Here is a 23,987-nt window from a genome sequence, read left to right as displayed (position 1 = left end):
ATGCTTATTGATAAACCCCCCCCCAAAAATTGGAAGCACTTACATTTCACCATATCAGACCTGTGGCTCAGACAGCATGAGCTAATAGTCTGCATGCTAATGACTGAATTAAACAAATCATGTCCTTTGTTGTGTTTCGTACAGGTGTTTGCCTGCAAGACAACTAGTTAAACAGACATTATGTTTAGTGAATTCATTATTCTGTATTCATCATGCTTGAAACGTTTCTTTCGGTAGGGATGGGCTCACTGGTACAATATGTATTTGATATACTCTACCAGTCAAAAGTTTGATCCTCAGGCTTTTTGCAGTAATGATTGAATGTACTTTTGCAGTTTTACAAATTCATGTTACTCACTGATGCATCTTTTTCATCTTCTGTCTCTTTCAACAGCAACTCATGCGAGAGCGCCAGCAGATGGCCAGCCGTCCATTCGCCTCTGTAATTGTGGCACTGGAGACTCCAGAGGAAGAGGAGGAGCTTTTGCAAGACCAGGTGGAGGTGAGTACCTGACAACATTCGACTTAATGCTTCATGAGCAAACTCTGGAAGTACATTGTGTCTTTGTTTATTATTTATGTCTTTATTTGTACATATTAAATTTGTGTTTTTTGAAGAATTAGCTTTTTTAAATATAATTTTACATGTTGCAGTTATTAAACACTTACATTTTTTCAGATAGTCTTTGAATATTTAAGGGAATAGGGTAGAAACAGGTAATTGCAGTAATTTTCCTATTGAGGGGTTAATTAAATAACATCTGGTGTAACAGTGTAAACTCTACTGAGCATAACTGCATAATAAATAGGTGAATTTTCTCACTCATTATACAGCAAGCAAGGCCAATGCGCAGGGCTATCATCACATTTCATGCATAAGTTGGTTGGTAAACGCCGGCTCTGGATGGATGCTTTCACTGACCCCTAGCAATAGGGACAACATTTCTTTCAGATGTACTATAGCATGTCCTTTTAAAAGAGATTTCCAAGAGTTTCCAAGTTTAGTATCTTTCGCACATCATAACTTTAGTTCCAGTTATTTTGTACATGCTGATCAGATAAGCGGTGACATATTGGCTGTAAGCAAACATACTGTACCTCATACTTTATCTCAGGTTTTCATATCACTTTCTTTTAAAGATCCACACTTTAAAAAAACAGCTAAAATGCCATCTGCAATAATTTACCTCTTTTGAAAGTCAAACAAATGTTTGGCAGTCTGTTATGTATTTGCATGGTTTCTTTATCTTGCGACATACATCTGCACAGGGATGTTTTTTCTTAGAAAAGTCTCTGGGAACATATGCATGGAAATCTGGATGTGATTTCTTACAATGTCTTAGCTTCATAAACTTTTCTAAACTACTGCACAATAATAGAATTCGTACCAGATAACTGCTAATTGATAGAATAGCAAACTAACTGCTAAGAGCATGCTAGACCTCCTGCTGTATTTCAGTATTTGGCCAAAAGTGTGTGAGAAACATTCTCGAGTTGTCCTGGGTGTTACCTTCACAACTTTTGAGATGCAGAAACCGCAGCTGCATAAGAGCAACAATCCCTCGGGTGATTTTCTTTGATTCGAGACTCTCTCATGAACTTTCTAACTTTATTTTATTGTTCTGCAACTTTATACAGTATACTTTGCTTTGCTTTGATTTGAAGATGGGTTGCTGTATTATTTTGTTTGATAGTTAGACTTGGTTGCCATTGTGCCTTCATTTGATTGCAGCAGCTTTTGTGACCTTGTTGCATTACAAAACAGGAGGTGAGATGCTTGTTAGTGTTTATGTTACATCCAATACAATAATATAAAAATGATGAAGCAGCCAAAAGCACTTATCAGTAGCATGCTTGTATTTTTATAATGTTGGACTTATTTAATATTTTAATATGTAAATTTACATATATACCTTCGGTTAGTGCTTAGATCTATTTACTATGTGAGGAATAATTGATGAGGGGCAAAAATAATGCACACCCAAGGCCTACTCCTGGCTTAAGCTAATCCCTTTCCGGGAAACCACTCCATAGGGTTCATCCCAATTCAGGGGCTGCAGCCTTCCAAGGCCATATTTGAAGGCCAATGACGTCACCGGGCCGCGACAAAGGCTGTCCCAATTCGAAAGCTCTTTTACATGCAAGCCTACAAATGTTGCCTTTTTTCTCCTGAAACCTTTGATCCATAGATGTATCCTTCACAGCCTTGGCTGTCCCAAGATTCAATGCGTGCGTGACGTCTGTGTATTTTGAAATAAATATCAGAACTGTGGTGGGGGGGCAGTGGCTCAGTGATTCATGTAGGTTGGATTCAACCGGAAGGTTGGTGGTTCAATCCCTGCTCCACCTGACCAAGCGTCGAGGTGTCCTTAAGCAAGACACCTAACCCCAGCTGCTCCTGATGAGCTGGATGGCACCTTACATGGCTGACCTTTATGTGAGTGAATGGGTGAATGTGAGGCAACTTGTAAAACGCTTTGGATGGCCATGGGTCTGTTGAAAGCGGTAAAAATGGTCAATGGACTCCATTTATATATATATATATAAATGGAGTTCATTGACCATTTTTACCATTCGTATTCAAATAAAAGTGTATAATTTGCCAATTAAAGGTCCTTGTCACTGTTTTATTACTACAAATTATGTTTTAGTGATGTGAATTAATATTATTGCTGCAATATTGTGCGTGTTGCATTTTATTTTTGTATATTTTTAAGTTTGGTGAATTTTAAATACTGTTGAGTAGTTTAATCTACATTAATGTGTATTTTCTAAAATAAAATAAATTCTGGTTCCATATTTATTTTTAAAAGTCTGATAGGTCTCAGCTGTTGTATCTCACTGACAATCGTAGTGGGCAGGAACAGCAACTCCTCCGTAGGCTAGACCGTCTCATTGCAGTTTGTTTCATGGACTTTTGAGGCTGCAGCCTTGTAATACTGAATCTTGCCTTCAAAGTCTGTGGCCTTAACTCTTTCCCCGCCAGCGTTTAATAAAAAGTTTTTTTACAAAAGTTTAATGCCTTCCAGAAAATGTTCTTAAATATATTACATATATAAACAAACAATATATCAGATGTAAGAACAGTCCCTCTGCTTTCAAACAAAAAAAACTGTTTCATCCTACCTTCATTAGTTCTCTTGTAATCACCTCTCAAACATAGGTAGGTTTCTTCAAAAACACCCAATTTTGAGCAAAAAGCTGAGATAATTCCATTTTTGCGAAGGACTTTTGATAGAGATCAGATGCAGAGCGATTTTTAAAACATACACGGAGTTTCTTCTCTTTCACGTGAGGCGCTTTCCGGGTTGTATGGTGGTATTGCCGAAAGCCAGAAAATCTCGTCATTGGCGGGGAAGCGTTTTCTCTTAATTGAAGAGATATCTCGTCAATGGCGGCGAAAGAGTTAAAAGGATCCAGACCCTGAATTGGGATGTGACCAAAAAGTACATTTCTAGGTAAAAGTACATTTTTTCATGCTTAGTATTTTTGTATAAATGTCTGAAGTGTTTGTGTGAAGCATATCATTTTAGCATATGTCAAAACTATTGTGTCAAGCCAACATAGCAACTTTTATCATGGCTGTAAATGTAGGAACAGTCCCAATATGCTGTCCCTTATCACAGCATTGTTGCAAAAACTTTTCATAATAACATAACTTGCTAAAACGCAAACTGGTCTTTTTCGATCAGATCTAAATTTTTTTAAAGACAAAATGCTCTGGGTTTCTAAATGACTAACTAATGGTCTTTTCAGAAATTGTTAGATTTTGGTTCCAGTGAGTAAACTAATTTTGAAGACCTCACAAAGGCAAGATAGCTATTGATTACCTTCTCCACACTGTGCTTTTGCAGTTTCAACAGGCCTGTTGTTATCCGAGTTACCATTACTCTCTCTCTTTCACTCTCTCTTTCTCTCTCTCTCTCTCTCTCTCTCTCCTGATGTTGGGAAGCTGAGAGTGCACAGAGCGATCAGGGAGTCCACAGAGCAGGGATCCAAACATATGCTCTGTGAGCTGCCTGTCTCATGGTCTGTTCTTATCAAAACAGTCTTTATACAGCTGTTCAAATACACAGTGGCATTAATGGAACTCTCATGAGCATAAATGATACTCCTGTTCCTTGTATTTTCCTCTCCCTGTTTCACGCTGTCAAGTCTTTCTCATCAGGAGACTGCGGTGTTGAAAGACTGTCTTTTTTGAAAGGCCCTGATGCTCTAAATGTTGCATTTCTTCACCTCATACAGTTTAAATGTCTGATTTTCTCTTGTTACATTTTGAAAATGAGACATCTTATGTTTCTGTCTTGATTAAAGATACATATGTGTAATAAAAAAATGGAAGCAATCATTATTTTGATATTTCTACAGACAGCAAAGATATTACATATTTCACTTTTCAACAGGCACATTGTGAAATGGTAGTACAACACTGTAATATTAACAGACAGTGGCAAATTCATCTCTTCGCTTTTCCATGTCATATTTCACAGGTTTTGGACACTTTAATCAAAGCAAATCCTACACAGTGCTTTGAGCAAGCTCAACATGATACTTATCTCTGGTCTTTTAATGCGTCATGTCAGGCTGCTGATTTCTGTCACATCTCATCTCTGTCCAAAACACCTCCCAGATCGATGACCCATGAAGGGTTTTTATGAGATGTCCATAAATCCCACAGCTGCCCCAGAGCTCATCTATGCTCGGAGTGATGCTGAGCTTTAGTTTGGGGTGCGTTTACAACCAGCGATTGTCGCTGTTCCGGAGTCAGTGGGAAATTGGGCATTGCAGTATTTTAACGCCGTGAGCATTGCAGAAAAAATACAAATACAGTAGTCTGCACAGACTTGCAACAGTCAATTCAGTTAAAGCAGGGAGATTATAAATGAAAAGAGATATAGTGCTTGTGTTCAACAGATTAAAGAAATTCATACAGGTTTAAAACAACATGAGGCTGAGTAAATGATGACAGAATGTTCATTTTTGGGTAAACTATCCCTTTCACATGAACCCTAACCTTAGACCTTCATGTTCCCTTGGGTAGAAAGGCATGTCACCTCCTTGGAGAACACGTCACCTCAGCAAGCCCTGTCCACTACCATCTGGATTCGTCTCCATCAAGCCTGATTTTAAAGTCAGTGTGTGCAGGTCAATCAATCCATATTAAAAGGCTTTATCTTTATTCTTTTCTTGTCAGCAGTTTAGCTGCTCTGGGAAATTTGACTGTGCTCTGTCTCATGTTCAGCTGATCCTGCATGTTACTGTAAAACTGACATTTCACTGCTGCATGAGTCCAATACATCGGATAGATCAGGACCAGATGTTCTCCTGGGCAAATGACTGACAGGTGAAACTAAATAGTCTCTTAGTCTGTTGTCTCTGTGGTGCTGCAGGCTGACAGGTCAACATATGCTTGTACAAGGAAACAGAAGATTGTGTTTCACATTAATGACTATGAATAGGGGATGTTGACAGAATATATACGGAAATTATTTTCTTTACTTCAACAAAAAAGGTATTATGTCTTTTTAACATTATAAAAGGGTGGTAATATTGATGAAAGTAGATATTTTTCCATTAGTTGTTTTTTAAAAAAAATAATTATGTTAACTTCAGAAAGCTAACGTTCTGTTACAAAGCTTTGAAGCTAATACATCCTTCAGTCTGTTATGATTTTCGCTTAGTCTTTTCTAAAGTCCTTAAGATGTCTATCGAAAATGTCTTAAGTCAATCTACAATAAAACAGCAACCAACCAAAATTCTCTGACATTAGCAACGTCAAAGTCTTTCTTGATCTTCATTTTCTGCTTACTTTTCTTATTATTTAGATACAGGCAAAACTTCCCATCAGTGTTGGAGTTTATTTACTGACAGGCTTTCTCCATCAATGCCATTCATTGCAATCAAAGTTTTATGGGCTGTTCAGCCAATATTAGTTAAAGAGAGTCTGGAAAACACCATTAGCCGATGGGTCTGGTTCAATAGTCCTGAAGTCCAGGGGTCATAAACCTGTATCAATCAATCCATTAGCAGTCTAATATCACTCTGAGTTTTGACTGTACCTGAGCTCTCTCTGCCCAGAAAAGATAAGAGCAAAAACACTCCGAGGCTGTCAGTGTATGTTATCTTGTGTGTAATTACTGTGTATGCACACATATGGTTGATGGATGGGATGTAAAATATGTTGATTCAGGCAAGATATGAGTAATTGTTCACCTTTAAAAGGTAACACTAGACAATAAGGTTTCATTGGTAAACTAAGTTAACAATATTTATACTATGATTAATTCATGTTACACTTTTGTCCAAAGAAACTGACATTTACAATTTTGTCTTAAGAACCAACAATTAGCATAGTACACATAGGTAAAATTGAAAAAAAAATTAAGTCTAGGACTAGTCAAGTCCCTGTCCGGGAAACCACCCCATAAGGTTTAAGGGGTTTTATCAGTCAAAGTAGCTGTAGTCCACACCTCCAAGCATTAAGTGAGACTCCAGGTGTGCTAAAATCTGACTCCAATTAGCTTTTCTGAGTAGCCTAGAAATCTAGACGCACCCTAGCGGCCGCAAAATATATTTGCTGCCAGGGTTTAGTCTAGGCACTCACAATACACTTAACCGGTCCAAAAACCAAAATTTGGTCAGGCCAATCACATCGTGTGTAGCGTCTGTGGGGCGGGCTTAACATGATGACGACAGAGCTGCGACGGTTCCTACTTGAAAACAGAGAATGGCTGCTGCTGGCGAACAGCTATCTTTTGAAACGGCTTTGGCCGCGACTCTGGAGGACTTAGACTTATGTTTTTCTTTGAGAGAAGAGCAAATAAACCCTACTGAAGTCCTTTTTAAGCAAGAAAGATGTGTTTGGAGTTTTGCCGACTGGTTACGGTAACTACGTCACCTTCTTCGTTGCTCTGATCCGTCATAGCGCTATCCTATTGTGTGCAGAGGCATTTTGAGGGACAACCTTATATCCCGCCCCTTGCATTGAGCCGTTTGTGTGAAGAGTTGCCAGACCTTACATCTTGATGTAGGTCTGGCTAACCAGGCTATTTTCTGAGGGCAATAAAGCACAATAAAGTTATTTGTTCTTAATAAAGACATTTTTAGGCACATTGGGTCCTATTTTATTGATCTAAGCGCATTGTCTAAAGCGCACGGTCTAAACGGGCGTATCCGATTCCACTTTTGCTAATTAAATGACGTAAAAATGGTTTGTGTGCCAAGTGCACGGTCTAAAAGAGTTTTTCCAATTCTCGTATTGAGTAATGGGTGTATTTTGGGTGAAACGTGCAATAACCCAATGAGAGTGTCAGCTCTCATCCCGTTTAAAAGTCAGTTGTGCTGGCGCCGTGCCGATTCCCTATTTAGGTGGGAAGACCACCGAAGGAAGAAGACCACCAGTTTAATAATGATATTAAAAAATTGCATTGTTTTCATTTGTGTTGAAATTTTTATTTTTTTTTCGGTATAAAAACCTTTAAAAGTCATTTTATTTCAGTCATGGAAGTCAAAAAGCAGGCTTTTAATAACTGTACATTTACGGATAGCCTACATGATGTGTAATCTCAACAAATAATTTACAAATATGCAAGAAAAGGTTTGTACTCTAAAAATACTTTATTTGTAACAAACAGGAGATAAATTATTTACAAACGCATGGAGAGCCGAAACGTTTCACACGTAGGCAGCACCGTGAGTGCTTTGAAAAGTCATCATATACAATAAATCCATGGGGTAGCATAAAAAAAACATTTAAAAATAGGGGCAATATTTGCATTTGCAAATAGCAAAACATTTAATGACTTACCAGGCTACAGGTGAAGCAGCACTTTACGCCTTTTATCGTCTTGTAATTGGTCCTCATTTATGTCCAAGAGACTCAATAATAATATTTTTTTTACATTTTAATCATTTAATTTTTCATATGTAAAAGCGTTTGTGTGCTGCTGGGCATTCATGTGTGTGATAAGCAAACGTGCGTTGTCGTCCCGTTTATAGGAGCATATTACTAACATGCTCATTAAATAACAAAATCAACATTGCGCATATAACTTTAGACTTTAGACTACGTTTTATTTGGTCAATGGTGTAGTCTACACTGTCAGAAATAGGGGTACAGTAGGGGTCCATTTCTGTCCCCCAAGGTACAATCAACACAAAAGTACCCCATAGGGCTCATTATTGGACCTCAAGGTACATGTTTGTACCTTTTTGAGGGTCAAAAAGGTACATATTTGTTCCCAAGCATTAAAAGGTACATATTTGTACCATTTCTTTTAAAGGATAAGGTACAATGTTAAGAGACAGCCTCTTGCCATTTTTTTTTATTTGTTGTTCTAGACAACTGCTGTAAATCTGGTCAGTAACGTAAATAACTATTGTGTCAATTTTTGTTTCCTTTAGTTGGACACATGGGTATTGAAGTAGTATTAGTTTTCTTCTGTTCATTGACAGTGTGTTTAATTTTAAATTTTAGTTTTAAATTTTAATGAAAAAAAAAGTTAATTTCACTTAATAAAAACTTTGATATGAATTCAAAAACTGAAATTGATTAACCATTATTTAAATATTTAATATTTAATAAATACTGAATAACTAAATCCCTCACACACACCGAAAAAAACCCCGCGCTTTTATTTTGACACGCGCCCATCCCCCCACATCTCACGGTCGGAGTCAGTTTCACAGAGCAGCGCAGGAGGACGACAGACACATAAAGAACATTAACAGGTAAGCACTGGAAACTCATTCATCATCTTTAAAACATTTTAAACTTTAAAAATGTGTTGTTTGTCGTGGCTCTTCATTTTAATACTGATTCGGTTACGGTTATTTGTGTAAAGTTGTATACAACGAGTCAACGCGATATTGACACAGCACTATTGCCTCAGACTCCTTAGACTCATTTTTATGAGCAGGTTAATGTGCATTAAGTATACCACAGTTCTGTAAGTGGAGAAATAATTCATATTTATGTGTGTTTTCTCACAGTTTAGTTTGAATCTCTCTCAGTCAGTCAGGGGGAGATTAACTGACAGACTGTATAACGTTACACGTCTTACCAAGAAACCTTTTAACGTTACCACATTTATTAATTAATTTATTATATTGTTTGATTACACCACAGTTCTGTAAGTGGAAAATTAATTTATATTTATGTGTGTTTTCTCACAGTTTAGCACAAATGTTTCCCGTGGAAGTTTGAATCTCTCTCAGTCAGGGGGGAGATTGACTGACTGACTGTTTACTCGCCACCAAACAGTAATTTACCCTGAAACCTTTTACAGGTAACGTTACCACATTTATTATTTTATTTATTATGTTGTTTGAGTACACCACATTTATTATGTTAAGTGAGTACACCACAGTTCTGTAAGTGGAAAATTAATTCATATTTATGTGTGTTTTCTCACAGTTTAGCGCAAACGTTTCCTGCGCAAGTTTGAATCTCTCAGTCAGGGGGGAGATTGACTGACTGACTGTTTACTCGCCACCAAACAGTAATTTACCCTGAAACCTTTTACAGGTAACGTTACCACATTTATTATTTTATTTATTATGTTGTTTGAGTACACCACAGTTCTGTAAGTGGAAAAATAATTCATATTTATGTGTGTTTTCTCTCTCAACCAAACAGTCATTCAGGACCTTGTAAAGGTAACATTACCACATTTATTATGTATTTATTATGTTAAGTGAGTACACCACAGTTCTGTAAGTGGAAAATTAATTCATATTTATGTGTGTTTTCTCTCTCAGTAAGGACTAACGTAAACTGACTGTCTGTCTGATCTCAACCAAAGTCATTCAAGACCTGTTAAAGGTAACATTACCACATTTATTAATGTATTTTTATGTTGTTTGAGTACACCATAGTTCTGTAAGTGAAAAATAATTCATATTTATGTGTGTTTTCTCACAGTTTAGCACAAACGTTTCCCGCGCAAGTTTGAATCTCTCTCAGTCAGGGGAGATTGACTGACTGACTGACTGACTGTCTACACGCCACCAAACAGTAATTTACACAGAAACCTTTTAAAGGTAACGTTACCACATTTATTCATTAATTTATTATGTTGTGTGAGTACACCACATTTCTGTAAGTGGAAAATTCATTTCTATTTGTGTGTTTTTCTCTCAGTTAGGACTAACATTAACTGACTGTCTGTCTGTCTGTTTGTCTGTTCTCAACCAAAGTCATTCAAGACCTGTTAAAGGTAACATTACCACATTTATTAATGTATTTTTATGTTGTTTGAGTATACCATAGTTCTGTAAGTGAAAAATAATTTATATTTGTGTGTTTTCTCTCTCAGTAAGGACTAAGGTTAACTGACTGTCTGTCTGTCTGTCTGTCTGTCTGTCTGTTCTCAACCAAAGTCATTAAAGACCTGTTAAAGGTAACATTACAACATTTTTTTTATGTATTTATTATGTTAAGTGAGTACACCACAGTTCTGTAAGTGAAAAATAATTTATATTTGTGTGTTTTCTCTCTCAGTAAGGACTAACGTAAACTGACTGTCTGTCTGATCTCAACCAAAGTCATTCAAGACCTGTTAAAGGTAACATTACCACATTTATTAATGTATTTTTATGTTGTTTGAGTACACCATAGTTCTGTAAGTGAAAAATAATTCATATTTGTGTGTTTTCTCTCTCAGTAAGGACTAAGGTTAACTGACTGTCTGTCTGTCTGTCTGTCTGTCTGTTCTCAACCAAAGTCATTAAAGACCTGTTAAAGGTAACATTACAACATTTATTAATGTATTTATTATGTTAAGTGAGTACACCACAGTTCTGTAAGTGAAAAATAATTTATATTTGTGTGTTTTCTCTCTCAGTAAGGACTAACGTAAACTGACTGTCTGTCTGATCTCAACCAAAGTCATTCAAGACCTGTTAAAGGTAACATTACCACATTTATTATGTATTTATTATGTTAAGTGAGTACACCACAGTTATGTAAGTGGAAAATTAATTCATATTTATGTGTGTTTTCTCACAGTTTAGCGCAAACGTTTCCTGCGCAAGTTTGAATCTCTCAGTCAGGGGGGAGATTGACTGACTGACTGTTTACTCGCCACCAAACAGTAATTTACCCTGAAACCTTTTACAGGTAACGTTACCACATTTATTATTTTATTTATTATGTTTTTTGAGTACACCACAGTTCTGTAAGTGGAAAAATAATTCATATTTATGTGTGTTTTCTCACAGTTTAGCACAAACGTTTCCCGCGCAAGTTTGGATCTTTACCATTGAGGGTGGCTGACTGTTCTCTACCAACCATCATGCACACGCAAAAACTTTAAAGGTACCACATTTATTTATGTTGTGAGTATACCACAGTTCTGTCAGTGGAAAATGTATTCATATTTTTGTGTTTTCTCACAGATAAGTATGAACGTGCCCAGAGCAGTTTTCGATCTTTACCATTAAGGAGGCTGACTGACTATCCTCTACCACCCATCGTTAACACAACAAAAACTAAAGAAATGTTACTCCATATGGACCTATTCATTTACTCATTATGCTGTGAGTACACCACAGTTTTATCAGGGAAAAAATGTATATTTGTGTGTTTCTCACTGCTTGGCAAGGACAGATGTGGCCCTGTTAAAAATGTTTAAATGTCGTTTGGTTTAAGGAACAGCACACTGATTTTGTTTTAAATATTCCTGTTTGGACAGTCTGTTAAAGTCATAAAGCAGGGGTGGGGAACCCTGGTCCTGGAGGGCCACTGTCCTGCAGAGTTTAGTTCCAACCCTAATTAAACACACCTGAAAAATCTAATTCAAGTCTTCAGGATTACTTGAAAATGAAATTCAGGTGTGTTTGATTAGGGTTGGAACTAAACTCTGCAGGACAGTGGCCCTCCAGGACCCAGGGTTCCCCACTCCTGTCATAAAGGAATACATGATATATTTCATAAGTAAAGTGTAAATGTAATATTAGTTTTTAATGTTGTGAATTTGGACTGAACAGCACACTTCTGTTTTATATCTAAACCTTTTGTAAAATAAATGATTGTTCAATAAACTGTGTATTTTATCTTTTCTGTTATCATTTTTTTTACTAATGTTTAAAATGTACCTTTACGCTAAACGATTGGCTAAACCAACACAAATATATTGAGTCATATGCAATTTTAATTTAAAGTTTACAGTACTTAGATTGAGATATATGTATAAGTTTTAAAACCATAATCAATGAGTGTACCCCGTCAAAGCCAATTTTGTACCCTTTTTGAAGGGTCCATATTTGTACTGTTAAATAAAGGTACAAAATTGTCACCAGAGGTACAAAACTGGTCTCTTAAGGTACAAATCACAAGGGTACAAATTTGTACCCTCTGCCAAGGGTACAAAAACTGTACCCTTGAGGGTACAGCCCCAGTGACAAGCCATTGTACCCCTAAAGGTACATTTATGTCCTTTCTTTTCTGAGAGTGTAGTCACAAAATATCAACGCTCCAACAATACACCTGAAAGCAACTCGTTTTCAGACCAGAACGCCCATGGGCCCAATATTGGGTGCAAATGCATTTGCCATTTAAACAACGTGGCACTAAACGTAAAAAATATCATTGCGCTGGGTTCAAACTAGCAAAAGACACTTGCGTTCATTTGTTCAGTTCATTGATTATAGTATGTTTGTATATCTTTTTTTTTTTTTGCAATAATGTTGCCAGTTTATAATAGCTTAATTGTTGCCAAGACATTAAGTTGTGTCCCTACACAAAAGCAAGATAAAATTTTTCTGTATTTTCTTCTGAACCTATTTGATTTTCATGAGGACACTCTATCTTTGAGTAAATATACTGTGTAATGTATTTTCACCCTTTTTCAGGCTGACCTGAATTAATGCCACCTTCATTTTTCAATTCTGTAGCGATGTTGGCACAGGCTGTGATTTCTTTCTACCCTAGAGATTAGTAACGCTTAAGAGTTAAACCCTCGTTTGTCAAGGAGATTCAAAGTCTTAGGTCAAAACCCTTGAGTGGGCCTGTCAGGAAAAATTCTTTCATCTAAAATGCTGCTGCTCATCAGGAAACTCTCTGCAAATCCTGATTGCTCCTTACATTGCATTTTATGATCAAAAGGTTTAAAAAGGGGAAATCTGAGATTGTTACAAATTGTTGGAAAGTTGTAAAATTTTTTAAGAACGCTGCTGCCTTTTATAGGTCATCAATTAGCAAACGAAGGCCCTAAATTTGTTCTTGACATATATTTGTAATCTGTACAGGTGCAGGTTTTTATTAGTTTTTAGCCACAATCCATACATTTTGCCAAAATTTCTTAAATATCAGTAAATCTCTCTTAAAATCTTATAATTGCCCTTATAATTAATATTGCTAAAAAAAACATATTGCTTACTTCATAAGCATAAAGTATCACAAATAAAGTAAGGATTATTCCGATTTTTATAGACTGGACTTTTATTAAACTTTCATTCTATACTCTTCTTATGCATTATGTTTATGATAACACAAATGTGAAGCAGAAAAATAATAATAACATGGAGTAAGTGAGGTCAAAATAAAATAAAAGGTGCTTTGTATCTTTCAGAAATAGAGATGCTTAAGAACAGGCGTTAGTTTGGTAACTAATGTGTTATTTTCCAAAGCTTTATTTCTGTCTAGACTGTAAGTAATTATGTTGTTCATAAACAACAGATGTCTCCATGATAGACAATATGGCCTTGAGTTGAATTTGCATTATCTTCCATAAATGGCACAGGGCATTCATATGTTAAAGCAGGTTTTGGCTTTGACACAGTTGGTTTCATACTTATAACTTTCTGCATCAGTGAATTTAATTTCTTTCAGTACTTCCTTATACTCCCACCGCCTCTCCATTAAGAGTTTCTCTTATTTCTTAATGGCGGACGTGTTGTTTCTTCCCCTCACGTTTGTAATCAATAGCTTCATTCTCACGGAGAACAAAAAACAATCAATACTAGATTTGAAGCAAACAGTGTGTGAATAGCTTGCCTTTTCCACCCATGCCTGAGACTTTGGAAAATATATTCATTTTCACTTTAGGAGAGAAGTATATACTTCACCTTTTGTGTTTAAAGGTAGACACGGGTGGATTTTTCCAGAGCATTAGAGACATGATTAATCTGTTGTTCATGTATACTGTTGACGGCCCTCTCTGCCCCAAAGCGGTTATAGGATTGTACACTTCCTCTCCTTCTGTTTCTTTGCCTGCAATTAAAATGGAAATTTGGCAGTGGGCCTCGGTGGCATGATAGTCTTTTTTTTATATCTAGGAACTAGCTAATGAATCTGTCTGTGGAGCTCCACATAACCAACACAATGAGCTCCCCTAAGACCTGGTTTCTACACTACTGGAGGCCTGGAGCATGCTGGGAGAAATGTTGGAGGACAAATGTGACTGAAGTGCAGTCTGGCTGGATGAGGAAAACTCCCTGCAGTTCTGTATGTTTTTTCAAAAGCCAATACAGATGCTGTTGGAGTTTGGGCACGTTCTCTAGCTAACATTATGTTCTATAAACCCATTCTCAGTATGTAAAGTCGTTCAATACATACGCCAAATTTCAATTTTTCATGCATATGATCACAAGTTCTTCCCGTTTACTTAATACGCCGCATCTTTTGGTATTGTTTTCTGCTTTTTAAACCATTGTTGCTTGGATTTGGGGTTAGAACTGGGATTTGCTTATGGATGTCATTTAATATATAGGTTTCTCCATGTTTTTGTTTATTTTTAAACCATGGTCGCATGTATATCAACATGATCTAACGGAAAGTCGTGTTATAGTCACGTCATGCAAAATTTGATCAATTTATTTGTGTCCAATTCAGCTTTTTTCATGCCTTGAGTACGAATGTCTTTTTTGTGTCACTCGCACAAATTTCTATAAATACATGTGCGTTGCACGGCTTTCTTTTTTCGTGTCATTTTATGTATTGTTTTCTCTTTTGTTTTCCTATTTTTAATTCATTGTCACTTGGGGTTGGGGTTAGAGTTGGGGTTTGGGTAGGATGTCAGGGTTTCCTGCAGAAAATGTGTTAGTTAAGATGGTAGGGTTGGGCGAGGCTGGGGGCGTGGCAATCAAAGGAGCTTAATGTACGCGTACGCGTCATGATGAAAATTAAAATATTTTTATCTAGCAGGAATAGCTGCGTGATGAAGTGAAACTAAAGGGTTAATAAACACAAACTAAAGCAGAACGTCTGGCGAACGATGATAGATAGCGCAAATATTGTAAAAAAAAAAAAACGGATTATTTCCCACTATTAATTACATTATCTTAAAGGAGTGTTACTACTGTAGCATGTAAATAATGTACATAAATATCGTGAGCAGAGTGCTCAACAAATATATCGAATCAACAGGCACGTGAAACCTAGCTAGCAGGTTGCTCAAACAACAAAATCACCAGCTAACTTACTTTAAATTTGCAAGAACTATAGACTAATACAATAACAGGCTTAAATAAACCCAAAACATAAGTTCACTTACATAAGTCCACTTATCAACTGACTATTCTCCAGACATGATGAACCACGTCTTTATCTCATTTGCGGCCATGTGGCGCGTGTGCATCCTCGAGGTGTGAAGCGTGTCCGTGCTATTCTCCGATATGTTTTATCAACTGGCTAGTTATCCTCCGGACAGTAACGGTCCGGACCACGTCTTTCTCATTTCGGCCATGTGGCGCGCGTGCCTGCTCGCGGTGTGAAGTGCGTCCGTGCTATTCTCTGAGATCCACTTGAAGGCCTTTTGTGCAGCGATTTTTTTTTTTTTTTGGATGACCTAGTTAAGGCGGTAGGGTTTTCCAGCTTAGGCGGGCCACCCAAACTGCAAAGTGCTGCAGGAAACCCTGGATGTCTTAAAATGTACAGAAAGTGATTCTAACCCGAACTCCAAGCAACAATGGTAAGAACATTGGAAAAACAATGAGAAAACAATACATTAAATGAAACGAAACGAAAAAGAAAGTCGTGCAACACAGACGAAAAACAATTTATAGAAATTCGTGACATGACCACAAATACATGTAAAAAAATTTGCGTGACTATAACAGAACTAAAAGTGTTGATAAAAAATGTCTACCCAAAAGTGCGTATTAAGCACAAGTATTGTGTAGTTACCCTGTCTGTGATCATACATTTTACAACCATAATCTACAGCAGTGGTTCTCAAACTGGGGGCTGTGAGATGGTGCCAGGTGGCCCCAGTTTTATGACATTTTATAAAATACATCAATTTATCATGAATTCTGTTTAATTAAACCTAAAAAAAAATACAGCTACTACAACAGCTAACCAACAGCACTACTTTGTATAATTTAATGTTTTGTTTAATTGAAATGTTATGTTTAAGAACAAATTTGTCCTATATTTTCTTTGGGGGGGGGCTGCCAAGGAATGCAATGTACACAAGGGGGGCCGCACGCTGAAAAAGTTTTGAGAACCACTGATCTGCAGTATAAACAAAATTTCTCCCTTAAACTTTCCAGTACTTGCAACTGAACTTTTGAGGGTGGGTTTGGTTACTCTGTGTTTTGTAAACGAAACTGCAATGGGTTTTTTGTTCCCCTGCTTTTTATAAAATTTGACAAATTCGACTATTTTTTGTGTGTGTGTGTGTGTGCACTATTACTCACAGATCCTTTTTAACCGTAAGATTAACCAGATACGTTTTTAAACCACAGTCCACATTTCCACTGAAACCAAAATAACAGCAGAGTTTTTAGAGGAACTCTTCACAGGGGTGAACATTTTGAGTTCAGCGAAACAAACAGCTCACTGTACGGCAACCTGGATGCACTTTGATGCACCTGCCTCTGCTCTGAAGCATCACTACCCAATCAGTGCAGAAGAGCACAGCCACAAGGCAACCAGCAATAGTAACAGCAACAGCTAGTCTGTCTGCAGCTCACAGGCTCAACATAAAAGACACACGGCGAGAGTGTTTCTGACACGCTTCGGATAACCTGCCAGCAACCCCGCATGCCTCTTTTTTATTCAATCTCCTTTTCTGTCTCTCTCCAACTTTCACAATCTCTCTCACCCTGTCAGTATCTTTTTTCTCATGCCCTCTCTCTCTTTCTCTACCAGCAGATGGCCTGTTTGCCTGTTTTTTGTTTCCCTTTCAGTTCTGATCATTTCCAGCATTTTTTCTCTCTGTCAGGCCAAGTCAGCACATACAGACACACATGCACACGCTGCTAATGTGTTTTCTGTGGTACTGACAGGTGTGTGAGTAAGTGTGCATGGCGCCGCACAGCAAACATGACGGGCTGGTGAGCAGTCCACTGAGTTTTAGAATGTGAATACACACTTATACACGGACAGAAACATTTCCAAAGAGGAGATCATTCAAGGCTGGTTTCCCATTGACCTCCTGAAAGGGATAGTTCCCCTTAAAATTAAACTTCTGTCATCATTTACTGAAATCTTGGCGTAAGTCTTAAAACAATTATAAAAATCATCAAAGCTACAGTATTTATGCTGAGCATTTACGATGCATATTCAACTGATGGGAAAAATGGATCTCATTTGTGGGAAAGTTATCATTCTTCAGTGGAAAGCAGGTCTAAATAAATACTGTCTGGATAGACAGATAGACATTGTTTGCTTGTAAACAGTAATTTTATGCAGATAAAGCCTGTATATAAAATATGCTCAGTATGTACAGTAGATCGGAAGAGTGTGTAAAGCTTCCTAAAGAGCAGAAAAACTCTTAACAGTTGGCTATTAAGGACTCTGATCTCGAAAGGGCATCAGGCAACTGATAAAAAAAGATGTGCTGGATGGAGACTTAAGACTATATGCCCCTCAGGTACCTTCAGCATCTTACAGAATTCAACCCCACAATGAGCTCAGCTGAAATTGTATGCTTGTTTAAGCAAACGCCATGACTAAATGCTCTGTCTGTTATCTGGTAAAATTAATGAACCAACCTACATATAATCAAACCCAGTTAATTTTAAGATGCTAGTGGAAATTTCTTAAGTAGGTTGAGTGTATTGCCCTGTTTACACCAGTATTATATTATGCCTCTCGAATACCTCTTTGACCATTTACTGATGCTGTATACATTACAGTGTTGTAGTCGAGTTCATCTAGTGTCAAGTCAGAGTCAAAGCTTTTTTTGAGCTCGGTCTTGACTCGGACTCAACACTTGATCACTGGTCTTGGTCTTGACTTTGAATCAAGTAGAACACTGATACATCATACATTACTTAGTGTGTAATTAAGTGCAGAAAGTCGACACACTGTTGTTTCCAAATATACTGTACCTCTAGTAAATGTAGTTCTAGTACAGGAATACAGGGTCAATAATCTCTGAAATGAGTTAAGAGTAAACAGTGTTCACGACAGTGAGGTCTTAAATGAGATTTTCTCGTAAAGCTCTTTAAATTGCACATCTCTTTTTTTTCTTTTAGCGTGTCTAATTGTGTGTCATTTAGCAGGCAGTAACATGTCCTTTAGCAGGGGTAAGCAACATACAGTAAAACTAATTACAGAGTCTCACTGGTACATCAAGGGGTTAAGTGACTCACTTGAGGGTTGATTTAACAAATGTTGTGATCAATGTTGCATTTCAATTCTCACAATATTAAAGTGTCACAAAAGTGCATTTGAAATGTTGAGATGTTATGTATGATTTCAATAGATGCAGCTAATATTTCAATAGAGGAGCTTTTGAATGCAAATCATACTCTGAAGATATTGGGTGTACAAGACTACAAGTTTACAGGAGTTACAGGTATAGAAAGAATCAAATTGGTTTCCAAAACATTGTCTAGAAGTTTTTTATTGATATCTTTAACTCGTCAATGGCGTGGAAAGAGTTATCTCGTCAATAAAGAGAAAAGATTTTCATGAAAAATACGTGTCTCCCTGACGAGGTTTTATGTTAATCTGTAAAACCGCACTTACCCAATTTATAAAAAACTGAAGCAAATTTTTTACTAAAACAAACAAACATTTAAACTCTGTGTATGTTTTGATAATCGCTCTGAATATGATCTTTAACAAAATTCCTTCACAAAAATGCAATTACTTCAGCTTTTTCCAAAAAAAAAATATATATATATTTTGAAGAAAATACCCATATAGTTTATAAGCAGCGAAAAAGTATAGATACGGATGAAACGTTTATTGTTTGATTTGAAAGCAGAGGGTCTGTTCTTTTATTTGATATATTGGTATGTTTATATTTTTAGAAGAAATTTTTCTGCAAGGCATTGTGTTAAACTTTTGTGAAAATCACAGAAGTTGGCGTGCAACTTTTCAAAAAAAAAAAAAAAAATGTATTTAGGAATAAGTTAAAATTTCATTAAATCATCAAAGAAACAAACCCACTATTTTTAAAAGATTAAATGTCAGCAATTTATTATCATGTTATAATTACAGTACAAATATAATATACTAATTTGTTTAAACACTTAAAGGAGCATTTCACCCATAGAAACATTAATCTTTATTGAAAGTGTGTCATATTTGTAGTCGAAATGTAACATACATTTAGAATTTGTTGCCTATTTGACCGAGAAAAGGGGTGTTTGTAGTCTCACCCCCTCAACAAAGATATTGGACTTCCTTCTTTCAATGATGCAAAATGATGATTTTTACATCATTGAAAGAAGGAAGTGCAACACTGAAATCTGTATTTCTCCTGTCTCAGCGGCAACTGAGAAAATGATGCATGACCATTCAAAAACATGGCTGGGGTTCTAACTATACAAAGCTTGATGCAAATAGGTGAAGTGTCCCTTTAACATTGGGAACAGCACATTAACTTGCAACACAGCACATTTGTAGTAAAAACATATAAACTGAAATGTTTTATGTTTACTTTAATTGCATGTTTTCTTACTATTGATTTGGTCTTTTTCTATCTTTCAAAGTTTATTGCCCATGATTTTCACAAAGCTACTGTACATTTTCCTTCACTGATTCACGTGCTTGTTGGCTGGCCACAGTTGACGATTGCTCTGTATTGCAGTATGTTTTGAGAGTGACGCACGGGCTGATGGCAAGGTATATGACTGTTGACTACAGTACAACATAGCGTGAGACAGATGAGGGTACATAATGTTCGGAGGCAACACATTCAAAATTCAGGAAGTAACTCCTACCTCAACATCCCACAGAGCTGGCAGAGCCCTCAGGGTCTCTCTGGATTGTAAAGATTGAGAGGAATACGGGGAATATGTAGTTCAGAAAAAAGTCTTGTAATGAAAAGGCACAAAGATGTTATCACAAATGTAACTTATAATGTTTTTTAAATGTCAAATATTTAAATGACTTTCCACTGTACATGAAATTTTTTATACTGTAAATATCATATATGAAGTCTTTCTTTTTAAAGGGGGAGCAACTGTAGTGACTGGTTCTCAGCAGGGCCATAAGATCTTAACTGCTAGCCAGGATCCGGTCCTAACTTGAGGCCGCCTTCTGCCCCCTTCCTGATTTATGCACTCTTCTACTTAGCTTGATTAATTCAGATCACCTCAGCACCCTTTCTGAACAGTCAATCTCTCCTTTCACACCCTGAATCAATCTGTCATGAAGAGTCCATCACATCACTGTTAATGTCCTTCTTCTTGAAGGTGTCATTTTAATAAAATAGCTATTAACGAGGCTTAAAATTAAATGTACAAATATCCTGCCCAGCTCTGGTGGGTGTACAGGCTGCTTCAGCGAAGGGGGGTGTATAAATCTAAGTTAATGAAGGCTTTTAAAGAGATTAATGCTTCACCCAAGAGAAGCCAAGTCCTGCTTGGATGCTCTCTCTCTCTCTCTTTGTATCACTCACTCTTCTTTCCTTTCTTCGGCCAGTGCAACAGGTTAAAGTGCCATTTGTTGGTGAAAACGAGTGTTTCAATCGAAACATTTTACAAAAAGATAGTTTATGTTAGGTTTTAAAGATAAAAAAATAATTAGACATTTACAGGCTTTTAAATGTTAATCGAGCATGTCTGTTATTAAGATGAACTACATTCATGCTCCTCTCAGAGACCTGTACACTGTAAAAAGTAAAAAATTGGATCAACTTTAATTTATAACCTCTAAAAATTACAATTTTTTTCAACCAAAATGTTCTCTTTTTAAGTGAAAAATTGTAATTAAAATTGTTTAAAAACTTTAGGTTACCAACTGGAGTAATAAAAAAACTTAGATTTTTATATTTTTTTACTTTTTTAAGTTGATCCAACTTTTACATTTACAGTGTATTAAGAAAAAAATGTAACCCCAATCAACAATGATTTAAAAAATAGGAAAAAAGATAAAACAATACATAAAAAGACACAAAAAAGTAAATCGTGCAACGGGCATGCAAACTATTTATAGAGATTTGTGCTGAGTGACCTGAAAAAGATATTCGTGCTTAAAGCATGAAAAAAGCTGAATTTCGAGCCATGGACACGAATAAATTGAAAACATTTTCCGTGACTATAACACGACTTGCTGTCATTTAGTTACACTGTAAAAATATATTTAGTATCATATATATATCTACATATGTTATGTTTCTTTAACGTAAAAAATAAGGTCGAACAAGTTTAACTTGTTTTTCACAATTTAAAGTATACAGTATGTATACATTGAGGTGTTGTCTTCATACATTAAAAAATATTAATAATATTAAGACGTGTTGGTTTAAAAGTATTTGCACAAATTGCTCAGTAAAAAACAACAACAACATGTCAGACATTATTGGTTCGCAGATGCCTCTTGGTTTGATATTTTGTTTGTAGTGCAGAGACACTCATTAATGTTAACTGTGAATTAAGTCCACTTGTTGTTTAACCAATAGACAAAACTACCAGCATTCAGCATAAATCAGCATTCATTTGATGTAATATAATATATTTCCAATTTATGTTGGGGTGGATATAGTCCAATGCCAATTTTATATTGCCCACATAAAAAAAATATGGAGTGTGAAACTCATTATTTGCATGTTTCCTACTTTATGGATGTATGTGTGTGTGGTCTGATATTTTAGGTAGGTGTGAAAGTAAGATTTATATGAGCATGCCTTCTTAGCATTTTCGAGATGAGCATTTCATTTAGTGCCTGCCATCCAGACGATAATAGCACAGCAATAATTGCAGCATACAAATATTTAATAATATAATAAAGATGGCAGCATGCCATTTATAATAAACTTAATTTACATAGAAAGGAGGCGTGTTTGAGCTGAGACAATGACTTCATTTAAATAGTGCTACATCAGCACTTTCAGCTCCTTTTGGATTACAGGTGGTTTATGAATATGACACAGGTATTTGCCCTGAACACAAGGCTTAAAGCAAGTTTTCTTTTCCATTTTTTTAAGAAAAAAATGCTTAGTGTAAAGCTAATGGGAATTGTCTTTCAACATATGTTCCCAAGGAGCTGCTGTGTGGCAGGTTCATTTGAAAACTGATGTTTGACTGGTTAAAGAATTCAATGGGACCCATTTCCTCCAAGCTGATAAATTTATCATCCCTTGTTCTGAAACCACAACACAAACATAGGTGGCACAGGCTATAATTAGTCTATACGCTTCAGCACTTATTAGCCACATCTACCAAAGTTGAAGAGAAAGGGTTAAAGGGAACTTACATGGTCACTTTACATGGGGTTTTAAGCAGGGGTGGGGAACCCTGGGTCCTGGAGGGCCACTGTCCTGCAGAGTTTAGTTCCAACCCTAATTAAACACACCTGTGTTTGGTTAGGGTTGGAACTAAACTCTGCAGGACAGTGGCCCTCCAGGACCCAGGGTTCCCCACTCCTGTTTTAAAGGGACTGTAAGTAGGATTTTAAGTGTTTTGAATATGTCCTCATTGGTGTTAAATGACCTCTGCCAATGATCTGAAGTTTAAAATTTCTTCTCTTTACTTACATTGAACGGGTAAATCCAAGGAGGCTTCCATGTCGTTCTGCCGTATTGATAAACTATAATAGCAGAGAGGGAGAAAGAGCACTAGCCTACCAACGCATTTCCCCAACGTGTTTTTGTTCAGAACACGTGAACCACTTGAAACGGACAAAGAGATCAGTGAGTACATAACGGCTACAGTAGTTGCAACTAACATTTGGAAAAGCGAGGCGCTAGAGAGCACTGTTCGTTTGAAGTCAAAATATAATTTCGCTACTAGATGGGGGTAAATCCTACTTACTGCTCCTTTAAGAGTGAAGAAGATAAAACCAAAGAAACATGATGATGGGGAAAGAAATGAAACTCTTCTGGACTTGTATGTGCACTACTACTTCAGTATGCAGAGACATTGATCATAGAGTTCATAGGTTAAAAGCGTCGGCTGGTTGAAGCATTTCTTTCATTGAACACCTTAGACAAGATGTAAGTAAACATTATACTCCTGTTTGACCCTTGTGGTCACTGTGAACCTTGTCAGACTTGAGGCCACGGTGGAGTCTGTATGGTCAGGGGCGTTCGATATAGCAGCACATCCACATGCGTGATCTTTAGACCCACAATGATTATAAAGCTCTCCGAATATATCGAATCTGAAATATAATATGAAATATCAGATACAGGGAGCTGCAATGGTCTAGATAGGAATACATAAAGAATTAATGTGACTTGGGACTTTGTGGCATAGAAAATGATTGAATTTTTGAATTTACTGATGTTTATTCACAAGTTGTGAATATGTTGTGTATAGCATGTTTCAAGGCAGTATTTCAAGCTGAATTAAAGCATAAAGCGGTCTGTGCTATGTTGGGTTTTTGTCATTCAAACATGCTATGTGTATATTAGCTTCTATAATAACAAACATCCACTAGTGAGCTATGAACTGTATGCATTATTTTTTAAAGCTCTGCCCATTTTGTTTATGCACTACAAACAGCCCTTAAAATGCAAATGAGCAAAAAATTTTACTTTCACCACCTGCTGATGTTCTTGTGTGGTTAAGGGATTGGACCGCTCTGTTTTATCTTGAATCAGTCATAAGCTCTTATTTAACTATCACATTTATGACGCCTC

General features: G+C 36.6%; 1 protein-coding gene and 2 long non-coding RNA genes across 3 annotated transcripts in view; all 3 read left to right on the top strand.

The window, feature by feature from the left end:
• The window catches only part of atrnl1a (attractin-like 1a), a 273,803-nt gene that overhangs the window by 229,753 nt on the left and 20,063 nt on the right, over positions 1 to 23,987 (top strand). Inside the window, exon 29 of the mRNA XM_065296956.1 lies at positions 395 to 502. Within this exon, the coding sequence (XP_065153028.1) occupies positions 395 to 502 (108 nt within the window). The remainder of the gene's footprint in view (positions 1 to 394; positions 503 to 23,987) is intronic.
• Positions 8,592 to 10,908, top strand: LOC135787159 (uncharacterized). The gene is made up of 8 exons (XR_010547041.2): positions 8,592 to 8,730; positions 9,175 to 9,287; positions 9,923 to 10,041; positions 10,142 to 10,217; positions 10,317 to 10,400; positions 10,502 to 10,565; positions 10,665 to 10,744; positions 10,845 to 10,908. It is a non-coding gene; the product is annotated as an uncharacterized lncRNA (long non-coding RNA).
• On the top strand, positions 11,013 to 12,037 carry LOC135787160 (uncharacterized). Its single transcript, XR_010547042.2, has 3 exons — positions 11,013 to 11,119; positions 11,221 to 11,317; positions 11,398 to 12,037. It is a non-coding gene; the product is annotated as an uncharacterized lncRNA (long non-coding RNA).

The sequence above is a fragment of the Paramisgurnus dabryanus genome, chromosome 20 (genome assembly GCF_030506205.2).
Source record: "Paramisgurnus dabryanus chromosome 20, PD_genome_1.1, whole genome shotgun sequence".
Taxonomy (NCBI): domain Eukaryota; kingdom Metazoa; phylum Chordata; class Actinopteri; order Cypriniformes; family Cobitidae; genus Paramisgurnus; species Paramisgurnus dabryanus.
The sequence above is the reverse complement of the archived record's forward strand: the minus strand, read 5'-3'. Positions and strand labels throughout refer to the sequence as shown.